Genomic DNA, 17,941 nt, shown 5'->3' with positions numbered 1-17,941 from the left:
TTTGTCAAATCTGCAGTGAAAGCATTCTTAAAATGAACATATGCTGGGTCATCATCAGAGACTGCTATAACATGAAATATATGGCAGAACGTGGGTAAAACAGAGCAGGGGACATAAAATTCTCCCCCAAGAAGTTCAGTCACAAATTTAATTAAAGCATTATTTTTTAATGAGCGTCATCAGCATGGACACACATTCTCTGGAGTGATGGCCAAAGCATGAAGGGGCTATGAATTTTTAGTATATCTGGCATGTAAATCACCTTTCAATGCCGGCTACAAAAGTTCCATGCAAATACCTGTTCTTATTTACAGTGTCACCAGACAGTGAGAAGAGGGCAGCATTATCTCCTGTAAATGTAAACAAACTTATTTGTCTTAGCGATTGGCTGAACAAGAAATAGGACTGAGTGAACTTGTAGACTCTGAAGTTTCATATTGTTTTATTTTTGAGCGCAGTTATGTAACAAAAAAAATCTACATTTGTAAATTGCACTTTCACGACACAGATTGCACTACAGTACTTGTATAAGGTGAACTGAAAAATACTATTTTGTTTTGTTTATCATTTTTACAGTGCAAATATTTGTAATTAAAAATAATATACACCGATTTCAATTATAGTACAGAATACAATATATATGAAAATGTAGAAAAACATCCAAAATATTTAATAAATTTCAATTGGTATTCTATTATTTAACAGTGCAATTAATTAATTTACATATTCAGTGCATTTTTTTAAGCATGTAACAAAGCTGATCCCATGATAAGTTTAGTGCTGTCATACTCCTATTTAAATCCCCAAATTAAAAATAAAGAGTAAACTAATCCAAATGGCACTGTGAGCAATGCCATGCAGGGATATATTTTTACTTTACTTTTAATACTAACCATGGTCTGTCCTACTTTCTTTGCCCTGAAACATGGTCATTGCCTCTAGATTCAGTGCACACACACCACGCATAAAGGCTTTTTTCATGGTGCCTTCATATTGTTCCCTTTCACTATGCAGTCTCAGGATATCAGCTTTTGCCTCTTCCAGATTAACGTTTAACTACAATAAAGAGATAAAAACCAAAGAATTATTTTTATACACCTGTGAATACACAAAACCACCATATTATTCATTCAGCTTTAAAAAGCCACTTTACTAATTCCTCAGTGTAATATATTCCCTCCATGACTTTGTTTTAGAAATAAGATTAAATATAGGTCTCTCAAACACAATTGTTTGAATACCTCAGTCTAGAGTATGTACATGGCAAGGATGGAAACCACAGGTGCTACCATACCCAAAAAGACTAACAGTCTGTGCAGTCCAGTATTCAGTCCCAACCATGATTAAAACCAGGAACTTCCAGGTCAAATCCTTGTAATGTATTTAACTGTGCTATACAATACCGTGGTATGGCAGGGGGAAACACAGCAAATACTTCTTCCTGACCCCACCTAGAGATCAGTCTAACTGTATCTTATAATTTTATCTTTGCTCCTGTAATGTAACCCCAGCTGTTATTCTTATTAGCATGGAAGGCCATACTTCCATGAACTTCCTTAACTGCATCCACAAACACATCTATCATTTTACAACCATTTGCAAAACACAAGGTCTGTGTTGGTTAAGGACAGATTAAGTTACACATGCATAAAGCAAGGGATTTGGATATTTTTCCTTAAGTTACATTTTCAAAATTAATTGTTTCCGGGCAGGATTTTCAAAAGCATCTGAGTGACTTAGGAGCACAAGTCCTCTTTGACTGTGCTTTTTAATTTCTTTAAATTGTAACAATCTTGAAAAGTAATATCACAGTGGTCTGATGTGTGATAGCTACCTTAGCTTAAATTTTCACACATCTTCATTAGGATGAAGTTGAGAGTTGTAAGAAAAATATCTTTATCAACTTTTAACAGAAAAGCAGTTATTATACAAAGATTTCTGTTTTTACAATATGATAGACTTGCTCATTCACAATAATAATCTTGCATTTCTATAGGACAGGGGCAGGCAAACTTTTAGGCCTGAGGACTGCATCGGGTTTCCAAAATTGTATGGAGGGCCGGTTACAGGAGGCTGTGTCTCCCCAAACAGCCAGGTGTGGCCCAGCCCCCGCCTCCTATCTGACCCCCCCCGCCCACTACTCGCCCCCTGATGGCTCCCCCGGGACTCCTGCCCCATCCAACCTCCCCTATTCCCTGTCCCCTGACCACTCCCGGACCTCCCACCCCGACTGCCCCCTGCCTCCCCATCCAACCCCCCCTCCCTCATTCCTGACTGCCCTGCCAGGACCCCTGTTCCCTGCCCTCTGACCCCCCACAACCTCTATCCACACCCCCGAACTCCCCTGCCCTCTATCCAACCCCCCCTGTCCCCTTACCGCGCTGCCTGGAGCACCAGTGGCTGGTGACGCTACAGCCGTGCCACCCAGAGCACCGGGTCAGGCAACTGCGCTGCCTGGCCCCCAGAGCGTAGCGTGGCACGCTGAGGCTGCAGGGGATGGGCGGGGGCTAGCCTCCCAGGCCAGGAGCTCAGGGACCGGGCAGGAGGGTCCTGTGGGCTGTAGTTTGCCCACCTCTGCTATAGGACCATCCATGAGAGGATCCGAAAGACTTTACAAACATTAATGAATTAAGACTTACCTACTTAACAGTGGTATTTGTATATGTCATCCCCCTTTTTGCAGACAGACAAAAGGAGCCAACAGATAAATTAAGTGACTCATCTAATTTCAAACACAGATTCTAGTATCAGAGGGGTAGCTGTGTTAGTCTGTATCCACAAAAACAACGAGGAATCCGGTGGCACCTTAAAGACTAACAAATTTATTTGGGCATAAGCTTTCATGGGTAAAAAACCCACTTCTTCAGATGCATCATAGGTTCTGATTTTCCTCTCTGGCATAAGTGTTGAGTAACTTCATTTATATTGGTATACAACCAGCACTAGGGCCGTCCCTAGCCATTTTGGTGCCCTACACAGCTCCCTCGTGGGGCCCGATGGCCCCTGCGGTTGGGTGGGGGGCGGGACTGGCCACTTCCTGTGGGAAGTGGAGTGACCCGATCCCAGCCTGCTCTGCTCCCCTGGCTTCCAGGCTTGGAACCGCCTCCCAGCTGGCGGCACAGCTGGGAGCCAGGGGAGCGGAGCAGGCTGGGGCCAGGTTGCTCTGCTTACCGCCGCCAGTGAGTGCAGGGAGCCCGACCCCTCCTGCAGGGGTGGGAGCCATGTGGAAGAGGCGGAGCAGGGGCTAGAGCAGCACACAAAAATTTCCTGGTGCCCTACACAGCTGCATAATTTGTGTATGGGTAGGTATGGCCCTGACTAGCATAAGTGACAGGTGACTCAGGCCTAGAAAGCTGGAATCTACAGCAGAGCTACCTACATAACCCAGATCTCCCGATTCCCAGTCCTGCAATTGGTAAAGGTTTCCTGGCACTCTGAAGAAAAGCAGTGCATTTATTTAAAAGTTTGTTTAGTAAGAGGCACTTAAAAAAAAAAAAAAACACAACACCTTACCTCTGCAATTTTAGCTTCATAATCCTTGGAAAGCTGAAAACAGACTTCCTCAGCCCTTGACTGACAGGCTTTAGCTACTTTCTCTTTCCATCTTGCTTCACTAAGAGAGCGCCAAGCTGCCCAAACCCTCTTCATCAAAGCTATCTGGAACTGTCTGTCCGCCAGTTTATTTGCATATGCCTTAAACAGTAAAATATTACCAAATTATGTGTTTCCTATTTCTTTAATGAGCACTATGATCATTAAAGAGAATATAGTCAACTGTTTTGTAACATTAAATGGATTATAGCATAACAGATTATATGAAATATTGTAGTTTATACTTTGTTTACATATACTTTAGCTGACACACCACACACATACTGCTGCCACTTCAGAAGTGCAAGGTACTTGTATGGAGTTACCGCAGCAGCATAGGAGCTATGCAGTATAGCACCTGCAGTCACAGTCGTAGCTGGAGATTCACATGTACCAGATGTCATTTTTAAAATAATTGAGTTTTCAATCTCTCTCTCACACACACGAGGGATTTGTACCTTTTTAAAAAAAAAAAAATTAAATTATATTTTAAAAGTACCCGACACTCAAAATATTTTTCTAAAATGGTAACAGTAGATCCACTTATCCAGTCAATCAGTGAGATTAAAACAAAAAGAACAAGCTGAAGAAAGTCTGAGTAGCCAAAAGATGTCCACACCAGCCTCACAGCTACCAGCAAACTCTAGGTGGGAAGGGAGAAGAGAGAAAATGCTCCTCCCTTCCAGCAGCCAGAGGGGTTTTGTGTGATAAGGAGCGTCAGACTTCGCAAACACCATCAAAGACCTTAATGAAAAATGGAGCCCAGAGAGTCCTTACTGACTGGGACTCAGGTTGGGGTGAGAGGGGGTTTGGGAATTGACCCTGGACAGTGGGGCCTTTCATCTTTCATGTCAGTAATTGGCTAGTAGGTTTAGTTAGCTGACTATCAGAACTTCCAACATCTGTGAGAGTGTGGCTGACAGATGTTTTAGGGCTGAGGAAGAAGTGTGGAGACACCAAATATAGGGAAGGGGAGGACAACACCACAGACCTTAACTGCAAAACCAGCACCAAAATCAAATGGTTATAAGAAATGTATTTTTCACATTTCACATAAAAGCAATAGCTTCTATGACAGGATTTTAGAATGAACACTTTTATTCGTGCTCTTGCAGATACTGGGAAGATATCATCCTTACTAATATAGGTGGTAACTGACATTGTGATCAGCTATCAGCATAACCTTCTAATTAGTGATAAAAAGGGCATAATTTTGATTCACTTGTCCCTGCCATGACTATTTCTGAAAGTACGGTGTAATGTTCTCTTTTGAACTGATGCTCTTGAACTTATTCAATATCTTGTCACATAACTTTTCTATTTTGATGTGTCATTTCTTTTGATTGTAACAAGATCTGCAGTAACTCTGACCCTTTTCAGTTCAGAGGCTTATTACATCTTCTGTTTTCCACACATACCTCTTGTCTGGCCTCCACGTGCTGAATCCGCCACCGTGTAAATGTTTTCATTAGCTCTATCCTCTCCTTTTGCTTGTCTATTGCATGGGACAAGTTAGTGATTACCTGCCAAAATATTTATTAAAGAGAAGATTTAGATAGATATTTTTATGCTCTTTGGGGAATGAATGGAAGTTTACTACCTGGATAAGTTATTTATCATTTTAGTGAAATACTTCTAACAAGCTTTCCATGTGTCTTTTCCTTAAAAGAAGAACAATAAAGTTCAAATCAGAACTAAAATTAACTCGACTTCATCATTCAATGACATTGATACACTCAGAAGTTACACAGTGTAAAAACTATCAAAATTAAACTGTTATTTTCTACTATATCTGCAAACGTATGTCATGAATGCTATACTGCGGCATCACTGAAGGAAGCAAAAACTTAACACAACACAGCAAGTCAGAAACAATGATGATTTGTATTACTGAAAGTTTGACATGGGGATAATATATTTGCTACCTCACAGAAGAATTATGGAAATTAGTATTTGAAAAGATATACTAAAAGGTGTAAATATCTGTGGTAACTCAGTGGTTCCCAACATTTTTACTTAGGTGACACACCTTTTCTCTCTTTTTGTTTTGCAATCCACCCAGGGTGCAAATTCAGGGCCAAACCTCATTGGTGCTGCAACCATAAGCACTAGGTCGTAACACTCAGAGCAGGGAGCGAGGCCAAGTCCCATAGGACAGGAGCCGCCACTGTGGGGTGAGTGCAAGGTGTGATTGCTTTCCATGGCCCCAGGCCTCCTCTGCACCAGACCGCATGACCCATCTTGGAACTGTTTAATAATTGGGCTGACAAATTTACCCTAATTGTGAGCTTAATTATAAGAAGATATGAGAGTTCATAAGATGTTACAATAACCTACAACATCAAATGTTTATTGAAAACAACCTGACCTACTTTCTATCATGAATATTATAAACAGGTGCAATAGAACCAGACCAAAAAAACCCAAATTAGTCCAAATAGAAAGGCCAAGCTGATATGATTCATGGACTATGCTGAAATCATGCTTGGTAAAAAACAGAAGACGTGGAACTGGAAAGTAATGAACCAAAATTGGTGTGTCAAATATTAGGCCTAAATGGTGGACAAAATAATGAGGGAATGGGCTATTCCATCACTCACTCCCTTTTTGTGTCCTTAAAGGAAAGTTTTGGAGGAAAAATGGAAGAACAGATAGATAGAGGCTACTTAAGCAAGCTTCACCATCGTGGTTGCCACCCCACACTATCTCCTCAGACCATGCGTTTTATCATCCTACTCTTGAGGGATGTCCTAACGAGAGAGAGAGAGCGTGCCAAATGACATTGCCACCCCTGCCAGCTCCATCTTAATCCCAGCCACCACCTGAGATGAAATAGGATCAGATTTTAACAGCAGCAGCAGCTCCAGCCCATCTCACCTAACTTCTTCTCTTTTCCCCAAAAGGACCATTGTTACCATCTTTGATACCATTTAAGAGACAGTCAAACAAAGGAGGTTTTCCTTCTAAAACTCTCTCTCCAGCTAAAGGGAAAGGGAACAACACCTGTTAAACTGAAAGCCTCACTTAATACTTCACATTTCAGAAACTGTCATTGTTTTTCCTTCTTTTCTGTATCTGTAATAAAGATTAGAAGGTACTAAGCAGGTAAAGGTCTCTGTATACCAAAACCCAGACCTCGTTTAACACTATTTAAATGCTGGACAGTAACTGTTATGTTAACACGTTTGGCCCATTTATTTCATCTAAATAATACAGCAGGACCCACCACTTCAGACACACTGTGCTATTAATAATTTGCCACATAACTACCACTTTGAAGGACAGGATTAGAATTCAAAATGACCTTGATAAGTTGGAAACTGGTTGGAAACCGGTTGGAAACCAAGAAAATGAAATTCAGTAAATACATGCAAAGTACTACACTTCGGAAGGAAAAATAAAATGCAGAATTACAAAATGGTGGATAACTGGTTAGGCAGTACTACGGCAGAAAAAGATTTGCAGTTATTGTGGATTATAAATCAAATATGAGCCAAAAGTGTGATGCAGTTGCAAAAAAAAAAAAAAGCAAATATTCTGGAGTTTATTAACAGGAGCATCAAATGTAAGACATGGGAGGTGATTGTTCCGCTCTACCTGACAATGGTAAGGCCTCACCTGGAGTATTGTGTCCGATTTTGGGTGCCATACTAATAAAGATACGGAAAATCTTTCTGTCTGTAAGGCTAGTCAAGTACTGGGATAGGTTTCCAAGGGAGGTGAGGAATTCCCATCACTGGAGAATTTTAAGAACAGGTTAGACAAACTCTGTCAGGGATGGTTTGATATACTTGGTCCTGCCTTGGTATGGACTCGACGACCTCTCAAGGTCCCTTCCAGTCCTACATTTCTATGATTCATTCCATTAATGTACATTTATCATAGAAGTAATGGACCAGAATTGCTTTGTAATCAAAGCCGTTACCTAGTGACTAGTGCAGTATTCCTATACCTCCATGCAGAATTTAACTCATGCAGTAGTGGTTGTAGTTTGCAGAAAACAACAATTTAAGAAAATTATGCCTTTTGAGCCAACTTAAGTTTAGCTCAAAAATACTAAAAGCAGCAATAGTAAAAGCCTATTTGAAGTATCTTAAGTAAGGCTGATCCTTCTTTAGTTTTTAAAGATTAGCAATTCATAATGTTGTATTTTGTGAAATCTACTTTGGTTAAACTACTTTGTTCTGCCTGGGTGTCATGGCTAATTTTAGCTTTTTGCAATTTCAGTGTAAATGCTGAACTGATGTAACATTACAACGTAATCATGAAGTGTTTACAAGTCAATTAGAAAACAAAACCGTTTTTGCATATATTTTATTTAGTAGTTTACAGGCTATTTGATTTTCATGTTGGCAATATTTTTGCCTGTTATTGTGTTTACAGTGGCACATATAGCCACTACCAACTTCTTAAAACTGTACAAGTTTAAGGCAGCTGCTGTAAATGAAAAACATTAAATACTTCTTGCTATTAAGACAGAAAAATCAGTGATAGATCTTTGTAAGGTTTTTAAGACTACAGCAAGAACCTAAATTATGAACAATTTTTATTTATGAAATTGGTAGGTGATTACTACTTGAAGTTTAAGACTTTGTCATTCTTGTTAGGAGAAAGGTTAAAGCAGTGAACAACTTAGGTCAACCTCTAAAAAGGCCTATGGACCAATATTTTAGAATTCATTCCACCAAATCATGCACTGAAGTGAGGAAGCAGAACACCCATCTACAACTAAATCAAAATATGCCATTATCATTACACAATTAGCTCCATAAAGGATACTGATGGATGCGATTTGGTGAGGAAGAGTTAGTCTTATAGGGGTAGAGGTGTTAATGTTGTAAATGCATCACCAGCAATTCCAATACATTCATATTAGTGCTATACAAGTATAATTTTTGCATTGAATTACTCCATCTGGAACTAAATATATCAAAATGGAATACATTGGAAGGATTGTGGGCCTGACTGAATGCAAGCGAAATTCCACTGGCAAATATGGGATTTGTATGCAGTTGCAGCAATTGAATGTACATGGTCTGCGTAACTGGGCTCTGTGTATGTCCAGTGAATCCGGGGAGTGTACTTTTACTCTTTCTACGTACTGTCTTTCAATGGGTGTTTGTGAGTATTTTCAAAATAAATTGTTAAAATTCAAAATTCAGCTGAAGCGTTCTCAAGTGAAGGTTTTAAATGCTATTATGTAGAAGAGGGGATTAAAGTAGCACATGATTGCAAGATTCCCACAGTTCCTACTCTTTTATACCTATCCGTATAATACTAGTCAAATTCAAGACAATTGGTGTAGGTGCTGCAAGGAAATTTTTACTCTAAGACCACAGAACCATAGTGCTCATTTTATATCAGATTATACTAAAAGAAAACTCCCCCTAAATATGTAAGAGATTTCTTCCCATTTGAAAGATTATGTGGAGACCCATCCTATCTACACAAAAAAATTAATTAAAGCCTTTAAACCAACTTGGTTGTAAGGGATGAGGTAAGTGGAAGCGATTTGTAATTACTAATCCAAAACAGTGTGATTTTCATGGAAGAGAAACCATAAATTAGGGACAAAACAGTAAAATTTCCCTATTAGTATTAGAGAATGCACAGTAATTATGTGGTTTACTGATAATGTTGTTTGAGTCTACCCTTGCTAAAGTTCATCCTGACTTGAAATACCCTGATGCTTCTTTTCTGACTAAGCAAGTAAGTTTAGAGTGTATAAATTACCTGTTGCAAAACGAGTTCCTGATGTGAAAGTACAATTAAAAAAGATTCAATCTCAGAGAGTTCTAAAAATAGAAGACAGAACAGAATAAGAACACTGTTACCTCATCCTTTCTGCCAATGGAGATTTCATAAGTATGTAGCAGCTCTCTCAGGTTCTCCATCTGATTGTTCAGTTGTCTCACATGAGCAGCATGTTTCTCTTTCTCTTGTCTCATTTCCAGCTTGTGATGTTCAATAAAAGTCATTTTCCATTTTCTGAGTTCAGTCAGAACATTTGTCTGAAAAGGGTAGCACTAATTAAACTAGGAAAATTATTCTCTCCAAGTCTTTTAATCCTAGAACACATGGCAGCTAATCAGACATCAAAATTTACACTGAACCTTGCATGTACAACTTTGTCCAATTACCAGACACATCTAATTATGATAACTTAAATACAAACATTTAATTATTAGACTGCTAATAAAAGCATGTAAGATAGGAGGAGGAGAATCAAATCATGATCAATCTACTAAGAATATTTCATTTTGGTGTCACAACCAGTGACACTTGGAAAAGTACCATTTTAATCTAGCCAGTGGAGCCAACAAGGGAGTTGAGAGGAGCTTGGGTAACTGAGCACCACTAAGAGGAAGCCACCCCTACAGGGCATCCAGCTTCACTCGGAGCCAAACTCAAAGAAGTCCAACAGAGCCCATTGATGTTACAAATTCCACTGAAAAGGAGCCAATCCTGAGAAATCCAACAGAACATGAATGTGCAGACGTTTAAAATATGACCCATTCTACTGTGACTGGAGTCTCATTCTGGTGTCTCAAGTGGGTGGAGCTTGGTTGCAGGTGGGAGATGGAAGAATACAACTATTGCTCCACCCATTCCCATTTGATCTATAAAAAGAAAAGGAGTACTTGTGGCACCTTAGAGACTAACCAATTTATTTGAGCATGAGCTTTCGTGAGCTACAGCTCACTTCATCGGATGCATACTGTGGAAACTGCAGAAGACATTATATACACAGAGACCATGAAACAATACCTCCTCCCACCCCACTCTCCTGCTGGTAATAGCTTATCTAAAGTGATCATCAAGTTGGGCCATTTCCAGCACAAATCCAGGTTTTCTCACCCTCCGCCCCCCCCCAAACTCACTCTCCTGCTGGTAATAGCCCATCCAAAGTGACCACTCTCCTTACAATGTGCATGATAATCAAGGTGGGCCATTTCCAGCATAAATCCAAGTTTAACCAGAATGTCGGGGGGGGGGGGGGTTAGAAAAAAACAAGGGGAAATAAGCTACCTTGCATAATGACTTAGCCACTCCCAGTCTCTATTTAAGCCTAAATTAATAGTATCCAATTTGCAAATGAATTCCAATTCAGCAGTTTCTCGCTGGAGTCTGGATTTGAAGTTTTTTTGTTGTAAGATAGCGACCTTCATGTCTGTGATTGCGTGACCAGAGAGATTGAAGTGTTCTCCGACTGGTTTATGAATGTTATAATTCTTGACATCTGATTTGTGTCCATTTATTCTTTTACGTAGAGACTGTCCAGTTTGACCAATGTCCATGGCAGAGGGGCATTGCAGGCACATGATGGCATATATCACATTGGTGGATGTGCAGGTGAACGAGCCTCTGATAGTGTGGCTGATGTTATTAGGCCCTGTGATGGTGTCCCCTGAATAGATATGTGGGCACAGTTGGCAACGGGCTTTGTTGCAAGGATAGGTTCCTGGGTTAGTGGTTCTGTTGTGTGGTATGTGGTTGTTGGTAAGTATTTGCTTCAGGTTGGGGGGCTGTCTGTAGGCAAGGACTGGCCTGTCTCCCAAGATTTGTGAGAGTGTTGGGTCATCCTTCAGGATAGGTTGTAGATCCTTAATAATGCGTTGGAGGGGTTTTAGTTGGGGGCTGAAGGTGACGGCTAGTGGCGTTCTGTTATTTTCTTTGTTAGGCCTGTCCTGTAGTAGGTGACTTTTGGGAACTCTTCTGGCTCTATCAATCTGTTTCTTCACTTCCGCAGGTGGGTATTGTAGTTGTAAGAATGCTTGATAGAGATCTTGTAGGTGTCTGTCTCTGTCTGAGGGGTTGGAGCAAATGCGGTTGTATCGCAGAGCTTGGAAATGGCCCAACTTGATGATCACTTTAGATAAGCTATTACCAGCAGGAGAGTGGGGTGGGAGGAGGTATTGTTTCATGGTCTCTGTGTATATAATGTCTTCTGCAGTTTCCACAGTATGCATCCGATGAAGTGAGCTGTAGCTCACAAAAGCTTATGATCAAATAAATTGGTTAGTCTCTAAGGTGCCACAAGTACTCCTTTTCTTTTTGCGAATACAGACTAACACGGCTGTTACTCTGAAACCTGTCATTTGATCTATGTTTTTGATTGGCAGTTCTGATCCAGCCTGTGCACATCCACAGAGCTTGAAATGTAAGAATCTTTCCGGGACCACAGATACAGACACACTTATAGCTTCCACTGCATGAACAGAACTGATTCTTGGAGCATTTAGTGTTCGCTAGTCAAAGGCAAGCAGATTATTAGTCCATCTCTGTGCCAGTCCAGTAGGTTTTCAACTGCTTAGCTATCAAGCAATAGAAGTTACATCGATTTCCCAACGTAGTTAGATTATATTTTCTCCTGTGCTTCTACAAATGCCACAATAATCATCTGCTCAATATAAGGGTATTACATTTAGCACAAATTTAATACCTTAAGACTTCCACTCCAGAGATCAAGTATGCTTTCTATCTGGGTCACTTTTTCATCTGAAATAGTTAACTCAGTCACCATAGTCTCATCAATCTCTCTTGGACCAGATGAGGACCCTTGTGAAGAAGTCTCTCCTGAACGAACAGGGCAAAGTCCTTCCATGTCTGCCTGAGAAGGTCCCTTCACCGGTGTTAAAACTAAAAATAAAACAAAAAGGTTAAAAGTTGATTCTTTGAAGGGTTTAGCTGTTGAATATTCAGGAGGCAAGTCAGAAGTTGGGTATACAAAAGCCCTATGTCATCAGAAATCTTCCTTCACTATGCATGTAAACCCTATTCAAAAGTATGCCTCTAAGCGTATGTCTACACTGCATCTGGGAGCACGCTTCCCAGTGAGGGCAGACAGACATACTAACTCTGCTCAGACCAGCACACCGAAAATATTAGCCTAGCCAGGGGCAGCCCAAGTGGCAGCTTGGGTCAGGCCCCCGCAAGTACACACCCCTGTTCGGACACCCTAGGTACGTGCTCAGGCACCAAGCTTCCCCCTGGCTACACTGCTACTTTTAGCATGCTAGGTCCGCTCAAGCTGGGAAGTACACTCCCAGCTGCAGTGTAGACATATCCTAAGCGATGAACATCTGTAAAACAGCAGTTGGCTGATATAGTTCATTCTTTCTAAGAGTAAAACTTGCTTCCCAAGTCAAAGTATTGTTCTCTTTAAAACCAGAAACTTTCAAGGTCATTTATGCCAAAACATAGCACTGTTTATGGACCAAGTGAATTTTCTAGTGTTGAGAAACTATCTTTACAAGGAAGCAGAAAGCTTCCCTCTACTTGAAAAACTTTTTTCAGAAAATCATGTCAAGTGGAGTTCCATTTAAACATTACCCTCACCATTTTCTGAATTATTTCCCCAGGTTTCATAATACAGCAGGACCCCATTTATGCAATCTAATTGGGACTGGGGCCAGACTGGATAATCTAAAATCCGGATAACCAGAGAATGGGAAAGCGCAATGCTGCAGCGCCTCAGGAGAGACCCCCCCCCCGACTTTCTGGACCTGTGTGTACTGTTTTCCATGTAGAACCGGATAATGGAGGGTCCGATAAATGGGGTTCTACTGTATCTACATTAGACAGTAAGCGCCTCAGAGCAGGGAGCATGTTTTGTATGTTTGCAATGTACAGTGTACCTTTATTTATACATTCAGATATGTATATGGCCCTCCTCACCATGGTATCAACATAAACAGCACTCCATAAATAAATGAAACATTACACTGGATTCTCTGTGCCTTGGTACCCCAGCTGTAAATGGAAGAAATAATGCCTACCTTTCCGGCACCCTTTGACTTGATCGCCTGTTATGATTTTTAACTCTTTGGGGCAGGCAGTATCCTACTATGAGTTTGCACCATGCCTTAACACAATAGGTCCTAACTGTGAGTTGGGGCTACTAGGTGCCACTGCAATACAGATAAATAAATGCCAAGAAACTATTGGAGACAGACTGAAGATGAAGTAGGACTGGACTTTACTTAATCCAGGAAAGGTAAATATGCTTATACACAAAGAACAACTAAAATATGCAACAAGTCCCCCAAGTTCACAATATGAAGATGAACAATATTTTTAAGAGCAATTGGAAAGCATAGCCATTGGAAAATTTCTGTTGTTAGTGTTATATTTAGAACTGGGATGGGGGAGATCCCCACACTAGCCCTGCAAGAACAGAATAGGGCCAGGTAGACCCAATCAGATAATTGACTGCAAAGAGAGGAAGCTTTAGACCAGAGGCAGTTAATTAGAGAGAGGCTAACCTGTGCAGGAACAGGCAGGGCCTATAAAGACAGGTAGCAGGCTACATACTGGGCTGTTTGGAAATCAGGCAGCAGTCACTCCCTGGGAAGGGGGGTGGGGAGAAAGAGATGGGGGAAACCAGAGTGTAGGAATCAGTCCAGGGAAGGAGCAGCGAGGGCAGAAAGAGGAAGCCCAGAACCACTGAGCTGAGGGTCCCTGGATTGGAACACTGAGAAGAGGGCCCAGGTTCCCCTAGCGGACACCACATAGCATAGACCAGAGGCAGTGAATGGGAAAACTGCCTAGAACTGCTAATGGACTGTCCCCCGGAAGGGGGAATGCTGAGTGACCTAGCTGGAGGGCTAGGTCGCAAAGGAGACACTGAGGATCCTGGAGCAAAAGAGGAGCTGCAGACCAGAGGATGTCTACCTCAAGAGGTAATCAACAGAGTGACCAAGGGGAGGCACCAGTGTAGCGACAGGGGAGTACCCCCTGACAAGAACAAATTCTAATTTTTAAAAAGGTATTAAAAAGCAGCCCCGGATAGAACGTCTCTTTTCTTGTACACAGGGAAAGGAGAAGTCTCACACATTTGTGTTTTATTTTAGTTCTCAACATTTCTGGGGGGGGAGGGGTGTGTGTGTGTGTGTGTGTGTGTGTGTGTGTAGAAAATTGCAAGATAATGTTGATTTTTGAAACTTAACATATAATGGACATTGTCTTGTAAATGAAAAGTTGAGATGTTATAATTACAATCTGGCTGGGGAATATCATTTGGATTCTAAATATTTCGTGTACTGGAAGAGTTTTTGCTAACTCTGAAAGGACCTATAGAAAGTCAGCACAGACAAGCAAAAAGTAACGTACACTGAACAGAAATATTTCAGGGGGAGGAGAAAACAGTCACTATTATCAGTGCAAAGATCCATTTAAGTTGCAACTGCCGTGGAGCAAAAAAACAAGACAGTCAGGCTCTATTAAGGGAACAGAAAATAGAATTACAGCAGAACCGCAGAGTTACGAATACCAGAGTTACAAACTGACCAGTCAGCCACATACCTCATTTGGAACCAGAAGTATGCAATCAGGCAGCAACAGAGAGAGAAACCCCCCCAAAACAACAAGTACAGTACTGTTAAATGTAAACTACTAAAAAAAAATGAAGGGAAAGCAGCATTTGAATTCTGTACAGTAAAGTTTCAAAGCTGTATTAAATCAATGTTCTGTTGTAAACTTTTGAAGAACAACCATAATGTTTTGTTCAGAGTTACAAATTTCCATTCCCAAGGTGTTTGTAACTGAGGTTCTACTGTACATAATTAATATTAGTCTTGAATTCTATGTTCATTTGAACAGCAGCAGCATCTGATAGACTGAGCATACGGAGCCAGAAAATGTGTGTGTTTCAGTCTACCCAAGGCAAGTTGGCTAGCAGTCTTTTGGGACTCGATTGTGACTCTACATTATGGCCATTCAGGGAAATAAGTTAGGGCACTGAGGGTGAGTGGCGTCAGCAGAAATGCCTTCCCTGGACTGATATTTCCTTCCAAGCAGGAAAACATTTAAACTCAGATTAGCATCCGAAATCAAGAATTAAAAAGACTCTCACACTCCAAGGCATAAATTAAATCACCAACTTGGTTTAGGGAGATATACATATTCCATTATATGTTTTTGCATAGCTTGCCAGATGCCTTTTATTCTGTTTTCACATTACTCTAAAGCATTTCATATAGGTAACAGTTAGAGACAGGATATTAGGCTAGATGGACAATTGGTGTATTCCTATATTTTAGTAGCAGTATAGGTTTTTAGCTTTGATTTTTATTTAATCGTCACTGCAAATTTACCTTCCTTTTCACTATATGAATGTATTTATACAAATTATACATACATTTCCAAAGTACATTCAACTTTTGCATTTTTCTTGGCCTTCCAGATTTGTCATAACTGCCCAGCTGCGTGATTATCAAATTCTTCCAATTTTTCATGCTGTCGTCCTCCTATTCCACCTTTCCCAATACGATTGCCCAATACTACTTCTGCACACACCTTTGCTTTTGCTACATTATGCCATGAACATTCGAGATAGAAACTGTTACTTTCTATTCCTATCCTGCAATTTAACAGACCCCTATAAAATCAATAATCTTTTAGTCACTACATTCCCTTTAATGCTTGAGATTTAACAGGGACAGCAAGTCATGCCAAATAACACAAGTGGTTAACTACACAGTAAACATATGGAAGAATATTATACTTGCAGTAGGAGAATGCCTATTACTTGAGAATAATTCCACCACCTGCTCAATCCTGAAAAAACTATACCTTCTATCCTTGCCATCACAGCTTTGTAAACAGGGACCGCTAACAGGAAGCTTTGAGAGGGAGTTCTCCAGGTGAAGGAGGAGCAAATACAGGACCCTTGGGGTAAGTGGCTGTCTGTAGTGCGTGTTTGTGTTTGGGGGTTACTTGCTGTGTGCTGAGCTTGTGTTTGTCTGTCTGAAGGACCATGTGCTGTGGCCGGCAGTTGGAAGCTGTGAGCTTCTAAACAAGGCTTGAAATCTAGAAGCCTCTGTTCATTGGCTGAGCCTTAGTCAGGGGGCGGGGCTATCAAGAAGGCCAGGGCTTTATAAAGCAGTGAGCAAGCAGCCAGGGAGCTTTGCAACCAGGGACCGTTAACAGGGAGTTTCAAGAGGGAGTTTGGAAGGGGAGTGGAAAGGTGGCGAGGTACACTTGCCATTCTTTAAAACCTTAAAACTAAACTATAATCAAAACTTCTTGATTTAAACAAAAATCCTATCATTAACCTAGGTAGCTGTAGGAGAAAATGCAGGTAGAAGCCCAGCAGCAGAGTGGGGGCTATCCTGTTTATTGCGCTCAGTGTAGCATGTATGATTGCCTGCTCTGTGGGCAGGTGGCATTGTGTGCATTCGGTGCAAGGAGCTCCTGGCCCTCAGAGACTGTGTATGGGCTTTGGAGGCCAGAGTGGCGGAACTGGAGGAGCTAAGGGAGGCAGAGAGGTATGTTGATGAGGCTTTCCGGGACGCTGTAGATTTGTCCCACCTCTGATCAGACAGCCCCTGCGCTGTTAAGGAGGATGAAAGGCCCAGAGAAGGAGAGCAGTCAATGGGAACAGAGGGAAACCTTCCCATAGTTGGGACCCTCCTTCCAGATGATGTTGGGGTATCCTCTCGCACTGAGGTTACCTCTCTGGGGGAGGGAACACCAGCCATTAGGAAAAGGCCGGTGTTAGTAATGGGAGATTTGATCATTAGAAATAGATAGCTGCGTTTGTGATGACTGGGCGAACCGTATGGTGACTTGTCCGCCTGGTGCGAAGGTTGCGGATCTCTTGAGGCATCTAAATAGACTTACGTGTAGTGCTGGGGATGAGCAGGTGGTCGTGGTACACGTAGATACCAATGACATAGGGAAGGGTAGAAGAGACGTCCTGGAGGTCAAATTTAGGCTGCTAGGAAAGAGACTGAAATCCAGGACCTCTACGGTGGCATTCTCAGAAATGCTTCCAGTTCTACATGCAGAGCCAGGTAGGCAGGGAGAGCTTTAGAGTCTCAATGCTTGGATGAGATGATGGTGTAGAGAGGAGCGAGTTAGATTTATTAGGAACTGGGGAAACTTTTGGGATAGTGGGAGCCTACACAGGAAGGATGGGCTCCACCTAAACCAAAGTGGATCCAGACTGCTGGCACTTAGTTTAAAAACTGCTCTGCAACCTTTTTAATGTTAAGAGATGAGGGAAAGCTGATTGCTGCAGAAGCACACGTGAATTGGACAGAGACTTCTCTTAGAGGAGAGTCTATTGGTAGAGATTCTCTAGGTTTTAGTCAGGAGGAGGGGACGGAAGAGGATAAAGTATGGGCCAGATCAGACAAGAAACATTCACATAAAGAATCTGACACGTCAGAAAAGGGCAGGCAAATAAACAGTGACAAGTTTTTAAAATGTTTGTACACAAATGCTAGAAGTCTAAATAATAAGATGGGTGAACTAGAGCGCCTCGTGTTAAAGGAGGATATTGATATAACAGGCATCCCAGAAACCTGGTGGAGTGAGGACAATCAATCAATCAATGGGACACAAT

General features: G+C 41.3%; 1 protein-coding gene across 7 annotated transcripts in view; it reads right to left on the bottom strand.

The window, feature by feature from the left end:
* POC5 (POC5 centriolar protein) overlaps positions 1-17,941 on the bottom strand; it is a 51,154-nt gene that overhangs the window by 10,442 nt on the left and 22,771 nt on the right. For all 7 annotated transcript variants that reach the window (XM_077817028.1, XM_077817024.1, XM_077817027.1 and 4 more), the window contains 5 exons: positions 12,035-12,231; positions 9,426-9,602; positions 5,010-5,114; positions 3,514-3,693; positions 894-1,056 (listed from right to left, as the gene is read on the bottom strand). In XM_077817028.1, the coding sequence (XP_077673154.1) occupies positions 894-1,056; positions 3,514-3,693; positions 5,010-5,114; positions 9,426-9,602; positions 12,035-12,231 (822 nt within the window). The remainder of the gene's footprint in view (positions 1-893; positions 1,057-3,513; positions 3,694-5,009; positions 5,115-9,425; positions 9,603-12,034; positions 12,232-17,941) is intronic.

Source organism: Eretmochelys imbricata, chromosome 5, assembly GCF_965152235.1.
Source record: "Eretmochelys imbricata isolate rEreImb1 chromosome 5, rEreImb1.hap1, whole genome shotgun sequence".
NCBI lineage: Eukaryota > Metazoa > Chordata > Testudines > Cheloniidae > Eretmochelys > Eretmochelys imbricata.
The sequence above is the reverse complement of the archived record's forward strand: the minus strand, read 5'-3'. Positions and strand labels throughout refer to the sequence as shown.